The sequence below is a fragment of the Heterocephalus glaber genome, unplaced genomic scaffold, assembly GCF_053883595.1.
Source record: "Heterocephalus glaber isolate CG9 unplaced genomic scaffold, H.glaber_assembly_v1.0 deba00001813, whole genome shotgun sequence".
NCBI classification, from domain to species: Eukaryota; Metazoa; Chordata; class Mammalia; order Rodentia; family Bathyergidae; genus Heterocephalus; species Heterocephalus glaber.
The window spans coordinates 2,640,065-2,667,767 of NW_028258484.1; the positions used below are offsets into that span (position 1 = coordinate 2,640,065).

At 48.3% G+C, this 27,703-nt stretch overlaps 1 protein-coding gene and 1 pseudogene across 1 annotated transcript; both read left to right on the plus strand.

The window, feature by feature from the left end:
- The first annotated feature begins 382 nt into the window (after window positions 1-382).
- LOC101707468 (protein KRI1 homolog) lies at window positions 383-4,318 on the plus strand (annotated as a pseudogene).
- Window positions 4,319-8,938: 4,620 nt separating this feature from the next.
- On the plus strand, window positions 8,939-27,091 carry Drg2 (developmentally regulated GTP binding protein 2). The gene is made up of 13 exons (XM_004868693.4): window positions 8,939-9,189; window positions 13,140-13,300; window positions 16,310-16,399; window positions 16,994-17,054; window positions 17,722-17,812; window positions 18,432-18,504; window positions 18,626-18,716; window positions 19,307-19,404; window positions 19,811-19,887; window positions 21,349-21,437; window positions 22,165-22,223; window positions 25,991-26,044; window positions 26,392-27,091. The coding sequence occupies exons 1-13, from the start codon at window positions 9,126-9,128 to the stop codon at window positions 26,476-26,478; spliced, it is 1,095 nt and encodes a 364-aa protein (XP_004868750.1). The 5' UTR covers window positions 8,939-9,125; the 3' UTR covers window positions 26,479-27,091.
- The last annotated feature ends 612 nt before the right edge of the window (window positions 27,092-27,703 follow it).

Sequence of the window (27,703 nt, forward strand, 5' to 3'; positions counted from 1 at the left end):
TTCCTACAGATTATATGTAATACTGCTTTTTTTTAATGTGGTAAAATATACATGACATGAAATTTACCACTGTAACCATTTTTAAGGGTATAGTTCAGTGACATTAAATACATTCATAATGTCGTATTACCACCATCAATTTCAAGAACTTTTTCATTATCTCAAACAGAAATTCTGCACTCATAAAACTCTTCATATTGCCCCATCCCAGCAACCCCCAACAATTACCATTTAAGTTTCTGATCTATGAATTTGTCTAGATACTCATGGAAGTGATTTCATACAGTATTTTTCTTTTCATAAATGGCTTATTTCAGTATATCTTCAAGGTCCATTTGTGTTGCAGCTTTTGTCAGAATTTTCTTCCATTTTACGGCTGAATATGACTCCACTGTATGTATACACTACATTTTGTTTTGTTTTGGTACCAGGGATCGAACTCGGGTTCTTGCGCTTGTGCAGCAGGCGGCGAAACCACTGAGCTAAATCCCCGCCCTTGCACTATGTTTTGTTTATCCATTCATCCATTAGTGGGCACGGGTTACTTCTGCCTCTTAGCTATTTTGAATGATGCTGCTATTAACTTAGGAGTATGAATATCTTTTTGAGGTCTTGCTGTCAATACTTCTGGGTAAATAAATGCCCAGAAGTAGAATTGCTAGATTATATGGTAATTCTATGTTTTATTTTTTAAACAGTGATAAAATATACCTTTATTTACTTTCTTGAGTCAGAGGGTAATTAAAAAATTATTGCTAAAGTAGATACCAGGCAAACAGAAAGGTGCTTTAGAAATCCAGTTACCTTTGAGGTTTTTTTAACTAAGAGGAAAAGGTCATAATGTTTTCATGCAATACATACTTGGTTCTTTAAATAACAATTGTGACAAGTGAACCGCACGGGTCGTCACCTCTGCGGGTGAACAAGGCTTTTGCGGCGCGGTATGGCCGCTACCGGGAGCGGGAGCGCGGGGAGCTGCAACGGCTGAAGGATCGCTATGGGGACCCGCAAGACGGCGGCAACTCCAGCTCCGAGTCTGACTCCAGCGACGAACGCGTGGAATTAGACCTCCAGCAGGAGCGAGACTTTTACAGGAAGCTCTCCCTGTTGAAGAAGGGCCCCCCACCATTTATCAGAAAGATGCCACCTTCTATCGGAGAACAGGGTCCACAGAGTCACCCTCATCCTCGGAGAGTGAGGAGGAGCCAGCAGGCTCAGAGAAGCAGAAGAAAGTGCAGCCTATGTCCTTGAAAGACTACAAGAGGAAGGTTATCTCGGAGAAAGGCGGCAAGTAAGTCGATGAGGAGAACACAGATGGGGAGACCTCTGATCAGAGAGTCCAGACTTCGCCGCAGAATTACGTGGAGGAACAGAAGCAGCTCAGGGAGAGCTTCCGGCCATTTGTGGAGGACTAGGACAGTGCTGGAGAAGGTGGATCGGGCTTGCTGCAGAAGCGCAGGAAGACCCGGGGAGGAGAAGGCCCAGGAGGACGCTGACTACGTGGAGTGGCTGAAGGGTCAGAAATAGATTCAGAACACCGAGTCCCTGAAGGAACTGATGATGCATCTCAAGGAATATTAGGACAACCCGGAGCTGGATGAAGAGGAGCAATTCCTGCGGGATTATATCCTCAACAAGCGCTATAAGGAGGAGGAGGAGGAAGAGGAAGGGGAGGAGGAAGAGGAAGGGGGGGAGGAAGGGGAGGAGGAAGGGGTCCCCGGTCACCCAGTCCAGCTGGCTATGGACGACTCCTCTTACGAGGGCGGGCTATTCCTGAAGAAGCAGGAGGACTTCGAGCACAAGTACAACTTCCGCTTCGAGGACCCGGATGCGGCCTCGGTCAAGACCTACCCTCACAGCATCGTGTCCTCCATTCGCCGCAGAGACGAACGCAGGAAGAAGAGGGAGGAGACCAGGGAGCGGAAGAAGAGGGAGAAGGCCAGGAAGCAGGAGGAGCTGAAGGAGTTAAAGAACCTGAAGAGGAAGGAGATTCTGGGCAAGCTGGAAAAGCTGCGACAAGTCACCGGCAACCAGACACTGGGCCTGGAGGAGCAGAACCTCGAGAGTGACTTCGGCCCCGCTCAGCACGAGCAGCTGATGCAGAAATGCCTGGGCGAGGAGGAGGAGAAGCCGCAGTTTGAGGAGGAGGACGGGCTTGAAGAGGACTGGAACTGGGACACGTGGGGTGGGCCGGAGCAGGACGGCACATGGAACCAGCAGGAGCCACACTGTGAGGACCCCGACTTCAATATGGACGCAGGAACTAGCACAAACAGTCAACAAATGGGATCTCTTCTTATTAAAAAGCTTCTGCACAGCAAGAGAAACCACCAGCAGTGTGAAGAGACAACCCACAATGTGGGAAAAAATCTTCACCTGCTCTTCCTCAGACAAAGGTCTACTATCTCGAATCTATAAAGAACTTAAAAAGATCAGACCTCCCAAATTTAAAGACCCAATCTGAAAATGGGCATCTGAAATGAACAGACATTTCTCAGACAAAGAAGTAGAAATAGCAAATAAATACATGAAAAAATGTTCAACATCACTGGTCATTCGAGAGATGCAAATGTAAACAACACTGAGATTCCACCTCACTCCCGAAAGAATGGCTGCTATCATGAAATCAACCAATAACAAATGCTGGTGGGGCTGTGGGGAAAGAGGAACCCTGCTCCACTGCTGGTGGGAGTGTAGACTGGTACAACCACTGTGGAAATCAGTATGGAGATACCTCAAAGAGCTAGGACTGGAAGTCCCATTTGACCCCGCTATTCCACTGCTAGGGATCTTCCCCAAAGAATTAAAAGAATCATACCACGGTGATATATGTGCACCCATGTTCATAGCAGCACAGTTTGTAATAGCTAAAACTTGGAAACAGCCCACATGCCCATCAACTGGAGACTGGATAAAGAAAATGTGGTTTTTTAAATAAAACGGAGTACTACTCAGCCATAAAAAATGAGAAATTAGAGACATTTATAGCTAAGTGGATGCACATTGAGGCAATACTCTTAAGTGAAATAAATAGGAAACACATGTGTAAATACTGAATAGTTTCTCTGGTGTGAGAAACTGAAAGTGTAAATAAGGACTAAATGTACAATAGGTCATGTGAAATAGGAAGAAAAGGGGCAAAGGGGAAGGAAGTGGGAGGGCTAGGGGAAAGGATAGAAGGGAATGGGATTAATATGAGAAAATGGAAAAAAAGGAACAGAATCTTTGTAAATAGGGAGGACTGGAGGGGTTGAAGGGAGGGCTGGGCAAGGGTGAAAAATAAGAACCAAGAGAGACTATGTAAAGGTACAAATTTCCAATGATGAATGTCATTATATTGTACACCTAAAATGTACCAATTATTAGAATGAATAATTGATAATGTAAAATAGGAAGAAAAGGTCCAAAGGGGTAGGGGTAGTGGGAGGGCCAGGGGAAAGGAAAGAAGGGAAAGGAAAAAATGATGAGAAATGGAAAAAATGGAAATAAAGTCTTTGTAAATAGAGAAGGGTGGAGGGCATGAAGGGAGGGCTAGGAATAGGGAAAAAATAAGAACCAAGATGCATTATATAAAGGTACAGTTCCCAATGAGAAAAAAATATATATATATGGACGCAGACTATGACCCCAGCCAGCCTCGGAAGAAGTGGCTGGAGGCCCTCTCCACCGGCAAGAAGAGCAAGTCGCTTTTTGCCTCAGCTGTGGGCCAGCAGAAGCCTGTGTTCGACCCTGGAGACAAGACCTTTGAGGAGTACCTGGATGAGTACTACCGGCTGGACTACGAGAACATCATCGATGACCTGCCCTGTCGCTTCAAGTACTGCAGGGTGGTACCCTGTGATTTCGGGCTCAGCACCGAGGAGATCCTGGCTGCCGATGACAAGGAGCTGAACCGCTGGTGTTCACTGAAGACCTGCATGTACAGGTCGGAGCAGGAGGAGCTGCAGGACGAGTGGGGATACAGCCAGAAGGCCCAGAACTCCCAGAAGAAACGGCAGATCTTCAAGTCGCTCTGCCCAGAGGAAGACAGGCACAGAAGCCACCAGGGAACCGCAGAGACACACAGCCTGCCCACAGGACCACAGGAACAGCTGCTGGTGCCTGATGGAGGCCATGGGAAGTGGCTCCAGCCCGAAAGCCCCCTGGCACAGGAAGAGGAGGCCTCTATGTCACCTCACAAGACACCAGCCCCCCAGAAGGGGAGGAGGGGCAAGAAGGAGCATTTGCTAGGTCCCACTATGACACCCGGCTGCAGGTGTTTGGCTTCAACCCCAAGCGGCTCCACTTCCACTAGCTGGGCCCCAAGAGCTGTCCCTGAGGACAGGACAGAGGGCACACAGGTCTCCGGGTTCCTGGCAGCAGTCCTGTCCTCCTGCCACCTGTATGTCACTGGCTCTGAGGCCCACTTGACAGACATCCCCTTGAAGCGCCCTGGAATGCTGCCAAGTTCAACAGCTTTATTACCCACCAGCAGCCACAGTCTCCCCAGACAGGGACTTGGGGACAGTGAAGGGCATGGCCAATCCAGTGCAAACTACTGTACGTGAGTCAGGCCCTGAGTGGGTGCCTGGGTGTCCTCCCTGCCCCCTGCCCTGTGAGGGGACCCAGGAGGGCACAGCTGCCAGGTGGTGGCCCTTGGCTGAGCAGCCCCAGTTCTGCCTGTGGTCTCGTAGACTGGCCTTGGGTGGTGGAGAGGGTGAGGATGAGAAACCCTGTCATCTCCTGAGTTCTAGCTCCCCAACCAAGATGACATTAAAAAAAAAAATAGTCTCAAAAAAAAAAAAAAACCAATTGTGACAAATAGCAGAAAAATTAAGGACTGCTACACTTGTGATCCATACAAAGCACCAATATTTTGGATTGTACATAATTAAAGAAATACCTCATTTTCAAAATACTCTAATAGCCAATAAATAGAGGCATGCCTTAGGTGGGCATAGGAATGCAGTTTTGTTTTGGTACTGGTGATCAAACTCAGGTCCTTCTACTTTCCAGGCAGGCACTGGAACCACTGAGCTAAATCCCTGGCCCAGGAATGCAGTTTAGAAAAGAAAAAAAAAATCACACTGAAACTATACAATTTCTTTAAAATCACTGTGCAAGAAAAGCAACATTGAACTTTCATACTGATTTTACACAATTTCTATACGGTATCTTGACTTAAATCCAAGAGCAAAAGTTAAGACTCTTTTCCTCTATGTTTGGTAAACAACTGTATGGTAAACTTAGATGACTTTTTCCCCTAGATTTTACCTGAGAGTGCCTGTTTTATATTTTATTTAAAAGAGGGCAGGTTTGGCACTTTTATACTGATGTCACCAATGTTAATATTTCTTGGAATCTCAGGAAGATTCATATTCTTTACAGCTGATACAGTACAGGCTGGAGCTCCTGCTAAGCCAGCCTCAGATCCGGGGCAGGGCTCTGTGTTTAATTTTTTGAAGGAAACATCATACTATTTCCCACAGTAGCTATACCATTTTACAGTCCCACCAACTTCTCTACAGCCTCACCAGCATTGTTATTACTCATTTTGTTTTTTATACTAGCCATCTGTATCAGTCAGCTTTCCATTGTAAGACAAAATACCTGACATCCGCAACTTAAAGGAGGAGAGATTTATTTTGGCTCATGGTTTCAGAAGATTCAGTACATGGTGAGTTGGCTTTAAGGCAGAAACATCATGGTGGAAGAGTGTGGTGGAGGAAAGCTGCTCACCTCACGTCAGCCAGGAAGCACAGAGAAGGGAAGAGCTAGAAGGGAAGCCACCAGAGACCAAATATAGTCCCCAAGGTCATGCCCACATGACGGACTTCTTCCAGCTAGGTCCCACCTCCTAATAGCCCATTCAGCTATAAAATCAAACATTGATGAGGATAGTGCCCTCATAATCCAATCACCTCTCCAGGTATCTCTTAACATAGTCAAACTGACAAAATTAACTGTCACACCATCTCAGTAAGTGTGAAGTGGTATCTTATTGTGGCATACATTTACATTTCCTTAATCATTGGTGATATGCAGAATCTTTTCTATGTACTCATTGGCCATTTGTATTTCTTCTTTGAAAAATGCCCGCTCAAGGCCTTTTCTCAGTTCTTTCTTTTTTTTCCTTTCTTCTTTCCTTCCTTCATGTATGCATTTGTGCATGCATGTGGTACTGGGGATTGAACCCAGGGCCTTTGCACAGAGCAACATCACCAGCCCTTTTAAAAATTCTTTTCTGTTTGAGATAGAATTGTGCTAAATTGCTGTTAACCAGGCTGAAACTCATGATCCTCTTGCCTCAGCCTGAGTGATAGGATTGCAGGCATGTGCCACCATGCCTGGCAGGCCAGTTTTTAACAGGGCTGTTTTGTTGTTGTGTTATATGTCTTATTTATATATTCTGGATATGTGATTTGCAAATATTTTCTCTCATTCTGTGGGTTGTGTTTCACACTAATTGTTTTTTTGTAGGGGGGCAATACTGGAGATTCAGCCCAGGACTTTGCACTGAGCTATATTTCCAATCCTTTTTATTTTTCATTGTGATACAGCATCTCACAAAGTTGTTAAGTTCCCCAGGCTGGACTTAAACTTGGTATCCTCCTGCCTCAGCTTCCCAAAGCCCTGGGATTACAGGTGTGGATAACTATGACTGGCTTGACAGTGTCTTTTGGTGCACAAGTCAAATGTTTATATAGTCCATTAGCAACCTCTCCAGACACATATGAACTCCTCCAAGTCTCCCTGGGTAGCAGGAAGAGCAAGGTACACATCTGGCTTCCCAGGTTAGAGTTTGGAAGACCAGCAGCCCTACTAAGCAGGAAAGGTGGTTGCCTAGAGAAAGCTTGATGTGTATTCCTCTCCCTAACCCTTGAGGTAGGCCCAATTCCAAAGCTGCTAGTGAAGGAACACAGGCTAAGGGGAGTCATCATGGAAGCAGGCACACAGTGAAGATGTCAAGACTTGGGGAAGGAGAGTCATTTTCCAAAGCTCGTCCATTTCCTCAGCTATAAACTGGAAATGACTGTACCTTGGTGGGCACAAAGGTGGTGATAAAAGAGACTCCAAGAGCTATGTTATGAAGAAGTTGGAGGCAAAGAAAAATTGGAGACCCGCTTTTAGGCCACAGCTTCTCAGACCTTCACATTTACCCAGCGCTCCCAGTTCCCTAAATGCCTTCACTTTACCTCTTGAAACTTTGCAGAAACATCACTACCATATTACCTGGGCATCATTGCACTTGAAAGCCTTGGGTTTAGATCTCAGCCCTCCCATTCAACAGTTTGAGAACCAGGCCAGGAGTTTTGTATGGCTTTTAACCCTCAATTATAAAACACAGTGTGGCAAGTTCAAAGCTTGCAAAACCCCTATTTAGACCAAAGCCTGGTATGTAGTAGCTGCTCAATAAATATGGGTTAACTCTGAGGAGGGATATGAAATTCACAGAGGAGCAATGACTTCCAATGGCGCTGGCATTCAAGAAGAACTTAGCAGCAAGCAAACTATATACCAAGTGCTCTACAGCCAGAAACTTATTTCATTTTTATAGCAATTACATTACTCCCTTTTTAGGATACAGGAATAGGCTCAGAGAGGTTAAGAAATTTAACCAAACTCAGGAACCTGGGATTGAACACAGGTATGATTTCCAAGGATCTACTTCTCAACCTTTTATTAAAAGCATACAGAAACACTGAAAGAATAATTCAATAAATCCCCATATATCCTTCATCAGGATTCAACAATTAACCTACTGCCACATTTATTTTAGCATGCTTACTCTAAAAATATACACATTTTGAACTACTTGAGAGTAAGGTACAGCCATAGTGACTTTTCACCACTGTTGTGGACTGAATGCTTATGTCCCCCTATTCATATGATGAAGGCCTACCCTCAATGGCAGATGGAGATGGGGTCTATGGGGAGTGATTATATTTAGATTAGCTCATTAGTTCAATGGGATTAGTGTCCCAATAAGAACAAACATCAGAGAGCTGGATTCTGAAGGCATCCAAAGGAAAGCCCATGTAAGGACACAGCAAGAAAGTAGGCCTCTGGGGCTAGGGGTGTTGCCCATTCTCAAGGCCCTGGGTTTGATCCCCAACACGGGGAGTTGAGGGTGGTGTGGCAGCCAAACAGCCCTAAGTAAACCAGGAAGAGAGCCCTCCCCAGAATTCCAGCATGCTGGATGCTGGCACTCTGCCTTCAAACTTCAAATATCCAGAACTGTAAGAAAATAAACTTCTGTTATTTAAGCCACAAAGTCTATGGCATTTTATGGCAGTCAGAGCAGACTAAAAGAACCCCTAAATCACACCCTGGAATTCAGCAATAGTACCGTAACATTCAATATACTATCCACATTTAAATTTTCCCCAAACTGTTCTCAGAATTGACTTCTTATAGCTGCTTTGTACATTTTTTTTTTTTTAAAAAAACCAGAACCCAGGCAAGGTCCACACATTGTACTCAACATCCTTGAATCTAGAATAGTGCTTTTCCCTTCACCAGCAGCCACTGCCAATTTTGAAGCACTCAGGTCACTTGCCTTATAAAATGTCCCATTTTATACGTATGGATGATGTTTCCTCAAATCTGAACTCACTACAATTTTTTTTTTCAAGAATTCTATACAGGAGACGTTGACTACACTGGGTCACTTTGGGAGCCATCTATCTGACGGCAAGTGGTACTAAGTTGAATCACTTGTTAAGGTGGCAAATGGGACCTGCTTCTGACCACTCTACAAAATGTGATCCACCAGGGAAGCTTTCAGTTCAGCGTCTCTTCTTTACACTAATAATGCCAACTGCGACCCCATTTCAAGGTTCACTGGAGAGATTCCTTTTCTCTTTTATACGTCACAGTCCCGCGCCGCCCATCTAGTCCCCCTCCCTTCTAGCTCCGCCCAGGCCCAGTCTGGCTGTCAGCAACCCAACCAACCCAGAGAGCGGAACGGATAGTGTCTGGCAATTTGCTTCCTGTCGCCTGGCCGGACTCTGAATCCCGATGCACTGGGTGCCCCCGAGGACGCTGTTCTCCGTGGGTTTCCGGGCGCACGCTCCCACCGCCGTCAGACCGGAATTCCAGGTGCCGCTGCTATCGCCGAAAGTGTGTGGATCGTTCCTGCAGCCATGGGGATCTTGGAGAAGATCTCGGAGATCGAAAAGGAGATAGCTCGGACACAGAAGAACAAGGGTGAGGGCCGGGTCGGCGGGGCCTTCCTTTCTGCCCGCCTCAGTTTTCCTGTCTGTAAAATGGGGGAATGGCTCAAGAGCTGGAGCGGGCTCCGAGGCTGCGGAGTAGTGCCGAGGCCTTTCCAGCTCGCCTGAGTCAGGGTCAGGTGGGAGCAGGTCCCAACACCCTAGTCTGACCCCCACACCTGATGGCCTGCAGAGAAATACCAGCTCACAGAGCAAGTAACTGACCCAAAGAGAGGCAGGGCCATCCTAATGGCCAGGCCTGAGGAGTTGGTGCTCTCCCCTCATGTGCTGGGAAGGGCAAGAGAAGATTTCTCAGAGAAACAGCTGGCCCGGAGCCATGGAGGTGGTGTGAAGGGAATCGGGACTTTGGAACCCGGAAGGCCTGGGTTTGAACCCCAGTTCCACCACGGACTTGTTAATGAAACTTTGGAAAGGCATTTCATCTCATGGAGCCTCAGTGTTCTCATCTGCAAATGGGGATAATCCCTGCTCCATCTTAGCTCACAGCTAAATTAAATTAGATGGCATTTGCAAAGCACAGGGCACAGAGTGAGCATTCGATATTCAAAGTAATCCCCCCAACGTAAATAACACATAAGGAAGGCTGGGAATTTAGCTCACTGGTCCTGAGTTCAATCCCGAGTACTGAAAACACACACACACACACACACACACACACACACACACACACACACACACACGCGGAAAGCACCGCATTTAGACTTCAGATTCTCTGGAACGGAGGAGCAGTGGTGATACCAGGAGGTGGTTGTTGGAAAGGTATCCCGGGCAAGGGGTGTTGCTGAGACAAACACATGGAGTATTCGTAGGACAGTAACAATCTAGATCAGGAAGGAAATATGAAATAAGGATTTCGGAATGCCTGGCCAGTCCTGTGGGTTCAGGCCTGTAGGATCAAGAAGCAAGAAATACAGGGTGGTCTCAGTGTCTGCCCTCCCCCATCTCCATAGAGGTCTGAGGCTGAGAAGCTGTGGGGGCTTCCAAGATTCTTTCTGTAAGTTTTTTCTGCACTTTTCCCAGTGCTAGGTATGTGGTGAAAGCAGTGGATGCAGCGGGTGCATCCCTACCCTCACATAGGTGACCTTTGTGTCACCAGCTTCTAAACTAGTAATCAAATAAACAAGATAATTTAACCCAGTAGTAACTTATCAGGACAAAGCAGGGTGATATAATACTGGTGGGGATGGGGTGAAGGCGGGGATTGGGCCTCCTTAGGTAGAGTGATAAAGAAGACCTCCATGAGGATGGGGCATTGAACAGATTTGAAAGAGAAGAAGGAACCAGCTTTGCAAAGATCTGGGACAGGATTTTTCTTGGCAGAAAGAACAACTAGTACAAAGGCCAAGAGGCAGGAACAAACTTAACATGCTCAAGGATCAGAAGTTCTGGAGCTGGAGTATAGTGATGAGAGAAGAGGGGTCAATCATGCAGGGTATGGGAAAGACTGCATTATGTGTTTAGGGCGGTGGGAGCTGATAGAGGGTGTTAAGCAGGGAGAGACTAGTCTTAATTTGTTTTAAAAGTTCCCTCTGAAAGCCAGGCATGTAGTGCACACCTGTAATCTCAGCACTTGAGAGGCTGACGCAGGATTGCTGTGACATTAAGGCCAGTCTGAGCTACACATCAAGACCCTGTCTCAAAAAACAAAAACAAAAATTCCCTCTGGCTGTTGTGTGGAATAAAATATCATCTATAAGACCCAAAGAAAGTAGCAGAGAAGCTTAGGACAGGCTAGAGATGCTGGCCCTGTGGCTATGGTGGACAGGGGGAATGTGAAGGTGATTAAGACCTCATCCTTCACCTTAGAGGGAAGTTTATGAGCTGGGATGACAAAAAAGACCATATGAACCCTCTTGACCCCTTCTCACTGCTATCAGTTTATTCACTTGTTAAAACATATGCTGAATACTTAACTGAGGAAGTTTGGGATTAAGAAACAAGATCAAAAAAAAAAAAAAGAAACAAGATACAGGGGGTTTAGCTCAGTGGTTCTGCCGCCTGCCTGGAAAGCACAAGGACCCAAATTCAATCCCTGGTACCACCCCCCCACCCCCCCACCCCCACCCTCGCCAAAAGAAACAAGATACATAGTTTCAAATAGAGATAAGAGCCAGAAGATAGTAAATAGGATCACGAGGCAGAGAAGGCTTGGGCTGTGCTTGGTTTTACTGTAGGTAGTAATAATAGCCAGGGGGTTTTTTGGTTTGTTTTTTTTTTTTTTTTGGTACCGGGGATTGAACTCAGGACCTTGTGCTTGCGAGGCAGGTGCAATAGCCAGTTTTTATTGGTGCTTACTGTATGCTAAGCGGTGTTCTTAATGCTTTCTGTAGAGCTTACAGAAATTTGATGGAATTAGTACTGCTAACATCCCCATTTTGCAGATTAAGAAACTGATGCACAAGAAGAGTAAATAACTTTTCCTAAGTAAAACAGCCAGATATGGCAGGGTGGGATTTCAGCTGAGGCTCTTAACCTCTGTATGACACTGCTCCCCACAATCATGTCCCCCTCAGACTGGGTAGGGGAGGCTTCTTTGAAGAGGCAACATTTCCACTCTGGGAAGATCTGGTTGAAATGCAGGAAATAACAGGTTCAAAGGTCTTGAGGCAAAAATGAGATCAACCTGTACAGAGAAGAAAAGAAATCCACTCTATCTGGAATGTAGTGGGGAGGAGTAGATGTTGGAGAAGGCAGGAGCCAGGTCATAGTGGGTCCTGATTCTCATTCACAACCACAGCCCCCTTTATTGCAAAGATTTGTGACATCTGAAATTCTCTATTAGCATCATTCTGAGAGGCTAAAGCAGGAAGATCAAAAGTTTGAGCCCAGCCTGGGAAACTTTTTTAAAAAAACAAAAAACAAAACACCTTATTTACCCACAATTTGAAAAAACATCAGTGTAATACCCAAGTGGTAATATAGAGAAAGAAAAAAAGGAAAGTTAAAAAAATTTTTTTTTTCTGAGTCTCATTGTGTAGTTCAGGCTGGCCTTGAACTTGCTGTGTAGCCCAGGGTGGCCTCAAACCCGAATCCTCCTGCCTCAGCCTCCGAGTGCTAGGATTACAGGCATGTGCCACTATGTGCAGCTAGGAAAGTAATTTATGATGAAAATAGTGTTTATTTCACTATGTCAATGCTGGGGCATTGCCAAGATACAAGAAAATTATAAAGCAGTGAGATGCACACACCTCTGGCTAGAATCAAAGGGGGTGTGGCAACCATGGTACAGATCAGCGCAGATCAGTGCAGGTGGGTTTTGCTGGCCACTCAGATGTCCTACAAGGGGTACTGCTGTGGCAGCTTGGCATCTCAGAATGGTAGAGTTCCAAGAAAAGCATGATACTGCCCCTAACTGCCCTTAACAGAAGTTGAATTCCTGGGGATTTCACTGTATCTTGATACTGCAAATATGCTCTGCATTTATATGTCAGCAGAGTTAGGTTCTAGACCCCAGAAAACCTAACCTGGGTTTTCTCACTGTGGATGTCTCTGGGACGTGAGATGTTATGTGGAATGCATGAAATTCTTGCCTGTATAAGATTGATCCATACCCTGTAGGGCAGCTAGCCTCCCTGGGCCCTGCCTGATAGATGCCAACAAAGACTTCACTATCAAGAGTGAACAGAAAATATCCCCAAGATTTCCAGGATGCCCCCAGGGGATGGTGCTACCCTGTTGAGAAACCACTGACGGGGTGGTAAGATGTCAACAAGGAGACTAGATCTTATTCTAAATGAAGCAAGAAGGGGGGGGGCATTTCAAACAAAGGGGTGGTTTTTTCCTTTCCTGATCTCCTTGGAAGTCAGTGATAGCTATCTGATTCTGATGTTCCTGGCCAGCACTTGGACCTATGTTGGGCCCACTCTGACCCACCAAACTTGGTGACCTGCACCTTTACCTTCCACCTTGCTTTGTCTCCTTTAGCTACCGAGTATCACCTGGGCCTGCTGAAAGCAAAACTCGCCAAGTATCGGGCCCAACTCCTGGAACCGTCCAAATCAGCCTCGTCCAAAGGAGAAGGCTTTGATGTCATGAAGTCAGGTGATGCTCGTGTGGCACTGATTGGATTTCCCTCTGTGGGTAAGGTCAGTGATGGTCAGTGTGGGCCTTCCAAACAGATGACTGTCTCAGCCTCCCCTCACTGCCTTTTTAGGTTAGCTTCTGGGCCGGAAAAGACCCACCTTCCCCAGGATCCAGTCTTATCCCTTTGTCATCCTAACCCAGAAAGCATGTTTCCTTCTTGCTGGCAAGATTAGCTCCACTCAGTCTTGCAACTCAGTGTGTACCTTGTGCCAAGCATTATGCCAGGTTCTGGAGATATGTGAGAGAGTTCTGTCTCTGCCCACACAGAACTCTTGTTTTCTGAGACAAAGAGCAGTAAGCAAATACAAACAGAGTATACTTAGTGATGAGCCAGGGCTGACCAGTGAGGGAAGGTCTGTGAGTTATAATAGGCTCTGGGAAGGCTTCTCTAGTGAGTGGCTGTTTGAGTAGAGTCCAGAGGAGATGAAGGCATTTGCAGAGCCCTGATGAGAACATTCCAGACAGAAGGAACAGTGACGACAAGAGACTCTTGTGGGGGGTCTGTCTGGTGTTTGGGGTCGGGGTTGGAGTCAGAGCAGCTAGGTCTGCGTGAGCATCAGGCAGAACAGGGGAGATGAGTTCAAGAGGATGGGGGCCTCGGAACTATCAGACTGCCTTAGAATGAAGAGTGATACAGTAATCATTACTGAGTTTCCTATTTCTTTTGAAAGCTTTTCAGTTTAGTTGTAAAATCCATATTCATTTATGTTTTTTGTGGATAGTAAGATAAGCATCATTGGAGAGTTTTGAGAAAAACAAGATCTGACTGACTTTTTAAAATAAACTTAATTTTAGAATAGTTCTGTATTGACAAAAATTAGAAATACAGTGGTGTTCCCATACATCCCACACCTGGTTTCCTATTGTTAATGTCTTGCAGAAGAATAGCAAACTTGTCACTACTAGTGAATAAATGTTGAGCTTTGTTATCATCTTGTCTATGCCTTATTCATATTTTCTTGTTTTTTGTTTTTTGTTTTTTTTTCAGTACTGGGGATCAAACTCAGGTCCTTGAGCTTGCGCAGCAGGTGGTGAAACCACTGAGCTAAATTCCCCGGCCCTCCTTATTTATTTTTATTTTTATTTTTATTTTTTTTGGTACCAGGGATTGAACCGCATTTCCTTATTTTTACCCCACTATTCTGGATTCCATATCACGTTCAGGTATTATGTCTTTCTAGGCTCTAGCAGGCAGTTTCTTATCTGTGTCTTGATTTGATGACCTTGGCACATTTGAGAATGGACTAATGAATTATTTTGTAGAAAGTCCCTCAGTTGGGGTTTGTGTAATGTTTTTCTTGTACTTAGATTGAGGTTCTGGTTTAGGGAGGAGCCCTTATAGGTCAGGTGCAGTTTTTTTGTTTTGGGGTTTGTTTTTTTTTGGTATCAGGGATCGAACTTGGGTCCTTGTGCTTGCACAGCTGGGTGCAGTTTTTTAACCTTACATTAATGGTACATAATATCAAGATGACTTATTACTGTTGATGTCAATCTTGACCACCTAGCCGAGGTAGTGTGCATCAAGTTTCTGTCCTACAGAGTTTCTCCCTTTTCCTCCCCTACTATATGGTATCCTTGGGAGGGACATCAATATGTAGAGCCTACACTTCCAGGGTCTGGTGTCAGAACTGCCTCCTTCAGGGGGAGATCTACATAAATTATTTGCAGTTCTTCTGGTGGGAGATTTGTTTCTTTTTTCCATTTACTTGGCTTTGTTGTTGTTTTTTGTTATTTTTGTCTCTGGAGATGGAACCCAGGCCCTTGCACATACTGAGCCTATGCTCTACCACTGATCTATTCCCTCAGCCCCACATTTATTTGTCTAATTCAGTCACTGATACCATTATGGGCTGGTGTGGGTATTTATTTTATACTTTAGGGTCTAATTTCATACCTTGTTCTTCTCTTGGTCAGGTTATTCTAGCTTTGGAGGTTTTTTGTTTTCTTATTTATTTATTGGTCCTGGGGATGGAACCTGGCAAGTGTTCTACCATGGAGCCATGTCCCCAGCCTAGCTTCTTTGATGTACTCCCATCACTGTGTTTTTCCTAGCATGCCCTCACTCTGTCACTACAAAATGTTTAAGGCTCATCTTATCTATTTCCTGCCTTGTCTGCCTTTTCTCTAAGGAGTCAGGGTTCCTTTAATTAGAATATGCTATTAGAAACCAAGATCTAGGTGCTGACTTACTTTTTAACTGAATCACTGGCTGCTCTGCAGTTAATAGGCAGCAGCAGGATAAGGATGGACAGGAAAGCCAGTGATGAGACTGCTCAAATACAGGCCATGTAAGCAATGGCCAGGCTTGTAACGTGCTGGGCAGCTTCTGAGTAAACTCACTAAACAATATGTGGAGGGGATCAGGAACCATTTCTCAAGTACATGCTGTAGTTTCATTTTGTTTCTTTTACTCACTGCCTATGTAACTAGTATATACATTAGAGAGAGATTGATAGAAGCTGCTTAGTTACCAATGACTGTACCCCTTGGGGTGTCAGATCCCACCTATCCTGTTGAGAATACCAGCTCTCCCACCATGGAAGGATCCAGGCCTCACCCACAGAGGTCAGACTGAATCAGGGGTGTCCCTAGGTTGGCTTCCAGCTACACTGCTCAGTGTTTCAGCAGCCATTACTCTTGAGACCATTCCATCTGTGTTCCATCTGTACATATGCACGTCCCTTCACACTCCCTGGGCAGCAGTAAGCTCTTGGTCCTGCTTCATCAAGTGCTATGCATGGGGCCAGGAGAGCCTGGGGGGTTATGTGGGTCAGAGAGGAGCTCCTAATTCATGTGGAGGAGAAACCAGGCCTGAAGCCTCTAAGGAGCATAGGGCCCCTCTGACACCCTGTCGATCCTCACAGAGTTGAAGCAATGAGCAGTTAATCCACCCAAGTTCCCAGAACAAGGGCAAGAAGAGCTCTTCCTGCACCCAGCAGGCCCAGCCCGAAGGGGTCTTCTGGGAGGTTGGGACAAGATTCTTTAGTGCAGTGACCTTTTTTATCTCCTAGTCCACCTTCTTGAGTCTGATGACCTCCACTGCCAGCGAAGCTGCCTCCTACGAGTTCACCACCCTGACATGTATCCCTGGAGTCATTGAAGTAAGTGAGTGTGCAGGGCCTCAGAAGGTGATGGAGTGTGCTTATGTTTGCACTTGTGCAGATACTTGTCATGTATGTGAGTCTGAGCGTAAGTGTCCTTGTGTGGAGCAGGCTCAGAGTAGTCTACCTGGGCATGAAACCCTGCCGTATTCCAGGAGGTTGGGCCCACATATGACAGGTCTGCAAGGTATCTCTTTGTTCTGCTCTCTCCACCCAGCTCTGGTCACTGCTGCTGATGGGCAGGTTCCTTCCATCTCCTTTAAAGCCCCAAAGCCTTGGGCTGTGCTTACCTTGGATAGCATGGGCTGTGGCCTTGAGTCTCTACGTGAAGCAGTTTATCTCTGAGGAGCTTTTCCATCAGCAATGAGGGCTATGGAGCAAGAAGATACCAGAGCCTCCCCACATGCTTCTCAGCTCCTAGACTGTGGTCTATGCTGGGCAGAGGTGGTGAAGAGGCTCAGACTTGGCCATAGTTGGCACCTGCATTTCCCACAGCCCCTGAGATGTGGGGCCATTGTAGGTGTCCTGGGTCCAGGCAGGCCCTTGCCAGAGGTGACCCAGCCTCATCTTACCCTCTTCTCTTCTGCTTCCTAGTACAAAGGTGCCAACATCCAGCTCCTGGACCTTCCTGGAATCATTGAAGGCGCTGCACAAGGTGGGAGGCAGGGCAGCCAGGGGGACAGGCTGGAACTTTGTCACTGATTGTTGAAATTGAGTGTGACTGTCATGAGATCACTCTGGATCCCTGATTCCATTACTTCATTTCCCAGAAAGCACAGGGTCAAGTTCAGCTACTGGTGCTATACTAGCCTTTTGATTTTGGGCGAGAGATTAAGTATCTCTGAGCCAAGCTTCAGTTTCTTTATCTATGAAATGGACAGGCTAATACTGAATTCACAGCGTAGTTGTGAGGATTAAGTGGGGAAATGGTCATGAAGTATCTAGACTAACCCTGCTAGAAGGAAGGGGCAGGGATAGAATACCCCTTATTATCCTGTTATTCCACTTAAAGTGATAAGTTCTAAAACTGCCTATGAGTAAAACAATTTCTGGATTAAAGAATGCCAAGGAAGGGCTGGGAATTTAGGTCAGTGGTTCCGGTGTCTGCCTCGCAAGTGCAAGGTCCCAAGTTCAATCCCCAGTACCAACAACAACAAAAAAGAATGGCAAGGAAATCACAGCATAGGGGTGGCATGTGCCAGAGGCCATGGTGGATTAGTAAAGGACAGTAGTCTGGGGTGTTGTTGCCTGGGTAGAGATCACATGAGTCCTGTGTAGCTGTACCTTACCAGAGTGTAACCAGTTCCCTTCCATCTGTCCAGGGAAGGGTCGTGGCCGGCAGGTGATCGCCGTGGCACGCACAGCTGATGTTGTCATCATGATGCTTGACGCCACCAAAGGAGAGGTGCAGAGGTCTGCTTGGTGGGGCAGGGGTGCAGTCTCACATGTCTAGGGAAGACCCATGCATCTCTGAGTTCATGGTGGGTGGTCTGTGAGTGCCTGGCCCTCACATATGGGAGTACTAACACTGCTGTCCGTGGGTAGTTCAGGACCACCCAGCTGGGGACATACTCTCCTGAGCTGTGTCCAGCCAGTACAGGGGCAGCTTGGGCTTCAGGTGTGTGTGTGAAGGAACATGGTCTGGCTCTGGCTCCTAACCTGTCAAGAGCCTAGCCCCAAGACAGAGGAAATCGGTTCTCCCTGCACCTGTCAGCCAAGGGACACACCAGCCTGCCTTTATAGCAGCAGGTTCCTGGGGGCCCTGGAAGCCAAGGCAGCACCTCACCTGTTCACCCCATGAGAGCTCATGCCACTTGCCTGTGCATGCTGAGTAAACCCAGCCAACCTTCTCTTAACTGGGGGCAGAGAGCTTGAGGCTCCACTACAACTTTGGGGTGTTGGGAAGGAGTGTCCCTGGGCTGCTGGGAAGGGAGGAAAAAGGGAGTTAGTCTCTATTGGGGTAGGCCTGGATGACATGGGGTCTGTACAACCTTCCCCAGGACAGTGGGTAAGGGGCTTGTCCTCTGCTTAGATCTCTGCTGGAGAAGGAACTAGAGTCGGTGGGCATCCGCCTCAATAAGCACAAGCCTAACATCTACTTCAAGGTAGGTTATCCCTGACCAGGGCTGTGCAACTTTGGGACTGCAATGGTTTCAATGGAGACTATGGGACTGTCACTGTTGTCCCTTTGTCAGCAGCTCTCCCTGTTCCTCTCTCCTGCTTTAGCCCAAGAAAGGTGGAGGGATCTCCTTTAACTCAACAGTTACATTGACCCAGTGCTCAGAGAAGCTGGTGCAGCTCATCCTACACGAATACAGTATCCTTCCTGAAGGAGATGGGGGACATGAGATAGCAGGTCACCTGGCCCACAGAGACAGCGGGTCACCCCAATGACTCCTGAGCCATCTCAGCAGCCTCCAGGAAAGCTCCAGCCTGGCTACCCAAGCCTGCCAGGGCTGCAGCCACGCACCTGATGCAACTTTCTGGCTCTTCACTGAGTTCTAGACACACTGATGGCTGAGCCCTGGGATACCAGAGGTATGCAGGCAGGAGCAGGCAGCCCCCAGAGGCAATGCACATGTGGAACATGCTGCACAAACTGGCTTTCACAGAATGCTCTGGGACTCAAACTAGGGGTTCTGTGGAAGTGCTTTGGGGATTCTAGAAGCACATTTTCCCTGCCTGACAGAGGATTTAAATTGTTTGTTGGTTGAAACTTCTATATATTGTGATTTAGGAGTTGGGAAATGAGTAAGCTTCTCATGGTTTAAAATCTTATAAAACCTCACAAGTTGATCATGGCTGAGGCCTCTTTCAGTCAGTGTATTTCCTGTGTGTCTCTGGGGCCTTTGCTGAAGAGCAGCAGAGGCTGCTGGTGCACATGTTGCCCTTAATCTGATCCCTCAGAGATCTTCAATGCAGAAGTGCTTTTCCGAGAAGACTGCTCCCCAGATGAGTTCATCGATGTGATTGTGGGCAACCGAGTGTACATGCCCTGCCTGTATGTAAGTGGTACTACCACCCAAATGTGCCGGTGCAGGAGACATACCATGACCCCAGGCCATATAGCCTTTCCTCTGAATGCATTTCCTGAGCCCCCATGACCCTGATGGCTGGGTGCCTCTGGTCTTGCCACAGCCAGGACTTTGAGAGGAGCAGAGAGAGCCAAAGGCTCTTCTAGCCCTTCCTTACCCTCTGTCTCAGTGGCTGCCTGAGTGCTGCAGACATGGAGAGCTGGAAACCAGGGTTCCAGTCTGCCTTTCCTTCTAGTGGGAGCAGCTGCCCCTTCATCCTTTTCAGTCTTGGAGAAGCAAGGAGAGAAGCCCCCGTGGGCAGGTGTGGCCCTGTTAAGCCCTGTCCTGGACTTCCCTGGCCCTTCCCCACTACTCACCTCTGCCTTTTCAACCTCAGGTGTATAACAAAATCGACCAGATCTCCATGGAAGAAGTGGACCGCCTTGCTCGCAAACCCAACAGTGTGGTCATCAGGTGAGGCACTGGCATCCTGCTGCCCTGCTGTCCTGTTTTCTGAGCCCAGCAGATGGGCCTCCTGATCACCTCAGCTGTGAGGGAGAAAAAGCCAGCCACCTCCACCTGCATGTGACATCATGAAGCCCAGTTTCTCCTCCCAAGGAAGCCACTCTGTTCATGAGGCCCTGGAAATTTTGCAGGAAAGACCCCCAGTAGCTGGTGATGCCATTAGCTTGTTTGTAATGTCTGGTGGGTTCTAGTTAAGAAGTCAGAGGATTTCAGCATAAAGGCTGAATGGTTAAGAGAGTACCACCACCACTACCCTCCACCCCCATCCCCACCCCTGGTACTGGGGATCGAACTCAGGACCTTGCACTTTTGAGGCCAGCGTGGCGCCACTGAGCTAAATCCCCAGCCCAGTTAAGAGGCTTTTTAGACTGGTAGTGAATCACAGTCTCTTAGAAAGACCCAGTGTGACTGCCTCTTCTGATGCTCTGTAAGCTGTGGCTTCTGTCTGACCACAGCTCAGAGGGAAGAGGGAACTAAGCTCTCAGATGGGTTGGTCTGCCCCTGGCTCCCTCTTCCTGCACTTCTTTGCCCAGTAGGTCCCTGGGATATTGCCCTTCCTGTCTGTGATCTGGACCATAGTTGTTATACTTCCCAGAACCACCCTGTGGGACTCTCCTTCTGTGATGGACTAAGTGCTCTGCTTTTCTGGTTTCTTGGCTCAAACCAGGCACTCTGCCACTTCCCAGTGAACCCTAATTTGAAGGACCAAGATGCTCAGGGACCAAGTGGGGGTGTTTAGGGAAAATGACAAGTGAGGACTATTGTCTGGGTGTTGCAGCCACTGCAAAGAGCAGTATCTATCCCCAGGGCAGCCTCAGCTCATCTTTGTCCTCCTGCTGTATCCTAAGCCCCTTGGGATGCCTGAAGACATGCTTGTCCTCGGGCCATAAAGAGCATGGACAACTGTACTTGCTCATGCTCACAATAATTCTTCCTAAGGTCATGGTCCCATTCAGGATCACATTGCTGTAAGTCAAGTCAGGGGCCACCCATGTTTGGGTGTCTTCAGCACCTGTGTCCCTCCCTCGTCATGCTAGAATCCCTGTGTGCTGCCCTGGGCCCTTAGCAGCCTCTCTCCTCACAGGAAGGAGTCTCTGACCTGACTTGTCTCCTCACAGCAGGTCAGTCACAGGTGCTGTGGGCCCTCCATAGAGCATAGCTGTGCTGGGCCCTAGGAGTGATGCTAAGTTTTCTGGGACATAACTGCCGTGGGTGACCAAAAGTATTGGTAGGTGAAGCATTCAGCTACCATCAGGATAACAGGCTTGTTTTCCCATTGGTGTTAGTAGGGCCACACCAGCCTTGATGCCCATGCCTGGCCATGGAGGTCATCCTTTCTAACAGTAAGAAGCAAACACCATGTTCTCTGAGATCCCAGCCTTTGGCTGATTGGTGCCTTCCTCCCTGTAGCTGCGGCATGAAGCTGAACCTGGACTACCTGCTGGAGATGCTCTGGGAGTACTTAGCCCTGACCTGCATCTACACCAAGAAGAGAGGACGTGAGTCACCTAGGGTTCCACTCAAGAAATGGCTGAGCGTCACCCTGTCTAGAGGGTTGGCACCCTGTCTGCAGCACCCAGAGACCCAGCCCAGCTTGCCTGTGAGAAGAGGATGCTGCTATCCTTCGCCAAGGCTGTTGGAGACTTCAGTCTGAGCTGTACGGCAGGGAATGCTGAGTGATAGGACTGCTGATCTTGAGGCTCCCTGGATTCCCCACTGGCCACAGCAGCCTCTGGTCTCCTAACCTCCTTCTGCAGTGGCAGGCCCTGCATCACGAGCTTTAGGAACCTTTTCCATGTCCACATCTCCCAGTACATGTGGACATACACTCACAGGCTCTGGGGACCCAGCTCCTGAGTTCTGGGCAATTTCTATCAACCCTGACCTAGGGAGCAAGGGAAGAGCTATGGCTTCCTCACCTAAACTCAAGCAACCATTCACTTCTGCCCATTCAGTCCAGATGCTCCAAATGGCTTGTTTCTATAGGTGCCGTCACAGCTGATAGAGTGGCAGGCATGTGAGTTCTGGACGTTGATTTTAATTTTCTGTTAAAGTCAAAGTTGTAGTAGGCAACACATGAATATACTGAGGATGTGCCAGATAGCCGAGGCAAGTTAGACCAAGGACAGGAGATCAGAAGGGCCTCTGCAGCTAGCATTCCTTGAAAAGAAATCCCAAAGCAGCACAAGCCATGACTGGTTGTAACTTTCCCCCGTCTCCCTGCAGAGAGGCCCGACTTCACAGACGCCATTATTCTCCGGAAAGGGGCCTCTGTGGAGCATGTGGTGAGTTAAAACCTCCCCAGAGGAGGGTCTGGGAGCTCAGGGGAGCCCTGGGGGATCTGTTCTTCTGGGGTGCTCACATCTGTTCTTTTGGGGGCAAGGTTGGGTTCCTGGATACTTAAGCAGTCTCTAGAGTTTGCCTCGGGTTGCATCCATACCACCCCTTCCTTGCTGCATCTCAGGCCTCTATCCCTCTTCTGTGAGGTGGGGTGATACTACTAGTTCCCATGAGTAGTTAGGGGAGTCATACTGATTGAAGGCAAGTGTATAAGGCTCTTGGCATACCTCCTAGCACTAGGTAGATGCCAGTGAGCAGTGGTCACGTCACCCTGCTCCCAGTGCTTATAGGCCACTTGGGGCCACAGCCACTGGCCATTCCAGCATTCAATCCAGGAGAGCTACAGCCCCTGGTGTTTGTATATGGTTAGTCAGTGGGGCTGGAGCAGTCAGTGGGAGAAGCCCTGAGACCTACTTCTGTCCTCCTACCTAGTGGCAGAACTGGCCAGAGCTCAGTGTTGTTACCTCCTTTGTCCCCCTCACCCCCTAGCCTAGTCTGCCCTACTCCCCTGTCCTGCCCCCCAATTCACTGTGGACTTGGCTGCTTCCTGCCCTCAGAACATGTTTATTGTTTGTATATGTTTGTGTATGTATGTATATATATATATATATATATATATATATGTATGTTTTTTGAGATAGTATCTTGCTATATAGTTCAGGCTGGCCTTGAACTCACTATGTAGCTCAGACTGGCCTCAAATTCTCTGTGATTTTCCTGCCTCAGCTTCCCAAGTACTGGGATTACAGGCATGCACCACCATGCCTGGCTTTCAGCACACATTTATTGAGGGTCAGCACTAAACACAGCAGCATATGGTGGAGGTGGCACGGGGGGCATACCGAGGTCAGGAAGGCAGCTTACAGGAGATGTACTGGCTAACCTGTGGAGACCAAGGTGGGAGTACCCCGGGCAGGGTAACCTGGGCTCAGAGAGTGGGCAGGTACTCTCCCTGTCCTAAATTTTGCTGCCTGACCCCACAGGAGGAGGTGATCAGACTGCAGGTCACACAGCCATCTTCCTTAGCTCTTATTTTCTTAGGTTTTGTTTTCTAGTCCATTTCTTCTCAGACTGTATTTTGGAGACAAGGAATGTGAGACCCAGCTATGCCTGTAGTCACTCAGAAGGACAGTAGTGACTGAGCCTTTGATCTGGTCTCGCACATCCATTTATTTGTCAAACCCACCCCAAGGCCCCTCTGTGCTAGACTCAGGGTGTTTAGACAGATGAGGCCAGGCAGTCAGGCTTTAAAGTTACCGGGCAGGTATGAGCCAAGGAGACTGAGAGCACTATCCTGAGTCCCTTCAGTCTCTCACAAGCAGCTGTGTTGAAGGCCCTGTTCCACAGGCCTGTTCTGGAACTTCTTAGCTGCAAGATCCCCTGCTTGGAGTCCAGTAGGCTATAGACACAGGTGTTAGCCATTCCTAGGGTCACCTTGTGCTTCTGGAGGAGTTTTATCCTCTCTCTCAGGCCCAGCTGCTTGCCCAGGAGGATGTGGGGCATTAGCCATGCCTAAGAGGAAGTTTGGATATCAGGAGGGGAAGGGTGGAATAAACAGTGGGAAAAACAAACACCAAAGCTCAGAGGCAGCAGTGAGGGTGGAGAATGGATAGTGGCAGTAGGCCTGGCACCCCAGGGTGAGAAGAGGCTGGTGGGGTGGGAAGAGGCTTTGGAGGCCTGGCTCCACTCTTTGTCCCAGCAAGGCTGTCCCTTCAGTGGTCGCCTTCTTTCCTGCTCACCCTCCCCCTGGGTGCCTCTTCCCAGGACATTAAGCTGTCCTTGGTACCATAGAGTATAAGTAGAAGGCCTTCCCCAGGGCCAGGGATTTAGTTCAATGGTTCCAGCGCCTGTCTCGAAAGCATAAGGCCTCGAATTCAATCCCTGGTACCAAAAAAAGAAAAAAAAAAGGCCTTCCCTTCCCCTGCCCAGGGAATTAATAGCCCCGATGCTGACTGCAGTCCGAAAGTAGATGAGCAACCAAATTTGGGGCCATGTACCAGCTCCCCCATCCTGTGCCTCAGTTTCCTAGTCTAGGGATTATAGTCCCCCAGGGCTTTCAGCATGTATCCATCCCTAGATCCCTGGATCCCTGTTGGTGAGAGCTGATGGAGTGTAGCACTCAAAGCTACCCTTATTAGGGTCATGGTGATGAGCTCTGGTACAGAAGCTGCGGGAGGGCTGGCAGGAATGAGACATAGTGGACTCCAAGGAGGGGTGGTCTTTCTGTCCCTAAGACATCTTCCATCTTACAAATGTGGCCTTTTTAGATGATCTTCCATTCTCCACCTATAGCTAGAGATATGAGTGCAGGGAAATACTCTGCCATGAAAACCACAGAGGAAGCTCCATGGAAAATGGTTCCCACTGAAAACATTCAGCTTCCTGTCAGCTTTCTGTCAGTGCTCATGTCTTCTTGGCCTCAAGGAACCAGGCACTGACACAATGCTCATAAAGTCTTTGGGTTTTCAAAAGAGTCCAAATGACTATGTAACCCTGCTTTTTAAACTTGACCAATGAGGTTAACTTTTTTTTTTTTTAATATAAAATCTTTATTTATTTACTTATGTATTTGTTTTGTTTTGTTTTTGGTACCAGCAATCGAACTCAGGTCCTTGTGCTTGCTGGCCAGGTGGCAGAACCACTGAGCTAAATCCTAGGCCCACGAGGTTAACTTTTAAGGGAAAGTAGGCAAGCTGAATGGAATTTAAAACTACTGTCAGAGTAGAGCTGACCTCTAGACCATCAGTTTTTTCATTTTTTTTTTGTTTGTTTTGTTTTTTTGAGACAGGGTTTCACTATGTAGTTCAGGCTGGCCTTGAACTCACCATGTAGCCCAGGCTGGCCTTGAACTTGCAGCATTCCTCTTGCCTCAGCCTCCCGAGGGCTGGGATTACAGGTGTGTGCCATCATGCCTGGCTAGACCATCAGTTTTTACTCTTTGGTCCAGGAAAAAGAAAGTAGGTGTGAGAATCGATTGTTGTGGGTATGTGTGCTTATCACTGTTGTTGCTATGAGTTCCTTTTCTTTGTGTCTGCAATATCCTCCGTCACCCAGAGGAGACCACCATCAGTTGGCTTCCCATATACGTTATGGTGAAGTGCTCCTTCAGACTCAGGTCTGTAAGACTTGTGGCCATGTGAGAGGAGGAGGAACAACTTTGCACAGTCTTCTCCCTGCCTCCTCCATATGGGTGGCAACCAGGGGTCCACATTCTGAGGCAATTGCTAGCTGCTCCCTCCAGGAACTCCTTCCAACTTCTTGACTGCACTGGGATTCCTCTGACCTTCATTCCTACCCAGGAATGCTGGGGTTCAGGGTAAAAGAGGGGTGGGGATATGATGTGCAGGAAGCTATAGGCCGCAGCTGGAGCCAGGATGATTTGTGACTCCAAGCTGAGGGAGGTCTCCTGACAACCCCCCTGGCCTATTCAGAAGGAGCATCTGTCAGACTGTGGTTCAGGTGAGGCAGGCAGAAGGCTGCTGACTGTGGGAATATTAAGTAAGCACCATGGCTCTGGGCAGACCTAGGAGAAGGAATGCCAGAACTACCTGCAGTCATGAGTAAGAGGTTACATAGAAGTAGGGCATGTGGCAGCCTTGACTTAAGGCACCTCCTCTAGGAGTGGCTGTTGCTCAGCAGCTACACCCAGGGCTTTCTACTCAGGTGCGGTTCTACAGGATCTCATCTCCTTGTCTTGTCTCCTGTCTTCTAGTGCCACCGCATCCACCGATCACTCGCCAGCCAGTTCAAGTACGCCCTGGTGTGGGTGAGTCCTGGCAGGGCTTGGGCCCAACACAGTCCTTGGGTTAGGCTGAGAGTGGGGCCTTTGTGCTCTGTTCAGCATTCCTGTCCTTGCACACAGGGACCCTCATGTGTGTCTGTCCTGCTCCTTGGAGTGTATGTGTTGACCCAGGCTGGACACCGCCCTCCCCACTTTGGATTCAGGATGGTCAGGACACTGGGGGCATCCTGTGTCAAGGCCTGGTGGATTGCCAGTCTAGGGCCTCTACTTTCCTACAGAACTCATCCCCCACCCCCGACTCTCCCCCAGCTTTCTCCAGCCTCAGCCGGTCTGGAGACTGACATGGCTCCTCTGCCCCCATTCCTGCCCAGGGTACCAGCACCAAATACAGCCCACAGCGGGTGGGCCTGACCCACACCATGGAGCATGAAGACGTCATCCAAATTGTGAAGAAGTAGCAGCCTCTTGAGCTGGATTTGTCTCCTGGGGAGCTGGACCCATCGGGACCCACCAAAACCCAAACAGGGAAAATACAACTACATGCACCCCAGGAGGAGTCCCTCCCATCTCTGCTGTTTCCAGAAGCTTCTTCAGTAGGCAGATGATGAAGAGTATGAGGCAGAGGGCTGAGGTTGGGGGACTCAGGCTATGCCAGGGACATTTCCTGTGAGCCTGACCCCTGGGATGGGGTTCTTATTCCTGGCCCCTTTGGAGACTGAGAGAGCAAGTTACCCACTTACTGCCCCACCAGAGCCAATGGCAGGCTCAGTGCTGAGGTGGGAGGTGGGCCTTTGTGGGTCCCTGAGGGCACCTCATTTCCTCAGCTCCTGCTGGCTTCCCTGGCACTCGGGGACATGCGTCCCCATGGTGGGAACCAGGTCATGCTCCCCACAGCCTGAGTAGTCCTAAAGTGCCTCCCCTCTTATCCCCTCCTAGGGCAGCCCCTGCCCAGCACAAAGCCCAGGACCTTGGCCTTGCACATCCAGGGTAAGGATTGCCAAGTTTGGGCTCCATTTTCTCTCCGAACCCCATGATCTCTGTCTCTTTTCTGAAATAAAAGATAGAAAATTGTTCCTGTGCAGGCAGAGGGGAATTTTAAACTTGGACCCTGTTGCCAGGTAGAGTAGGGAGATGGGGGGGAACAATGAACCTGGCCATCAGGAAGTGGGTGTGCCCTGGGCCCTTGGGCAGGCCCAAACCTGGGGTGGCTAGGAGAAGGCAGAGTCAGCCATGGTCCAAATGTGGGACAGTTGCAGGAGTGCTGGCCAGGGGCTCCTGAGGCCTGGTATGCCCCTCTGAAGACCAGGCCCATCTGCCAGGGTGGGAAGAGTCCACAGGAGGCTCTTGTGACTGTTTGGAGGAGTCAAGAAGACTCCTCCATGAGTGCTTACATTTCCTGTGACCTTGGGCCAGAGGTGGAGGGCCCTGCTATGCTGCCTAAGAACTGATGTGCCATTTCTCTGTGGGAAGCTACAGAAGCACTCAAAATACAAAGCCATGAGTCCAGAGCATGGGGAAGGCCTTCTGCAGCAGCTGTGCCTTTGGAAGTAGAGGACACAGGTTCTGTGCAGCTGTCCGGAGAGGTAGAGGACTAGGACCAGGCTGGAATGTGGAGTAGGCCCACTGCCCAGCTTTCCAGGCTGTTCCCTGCTCCCATCAGCTGCTTGCTCCTTTCCAGAGACA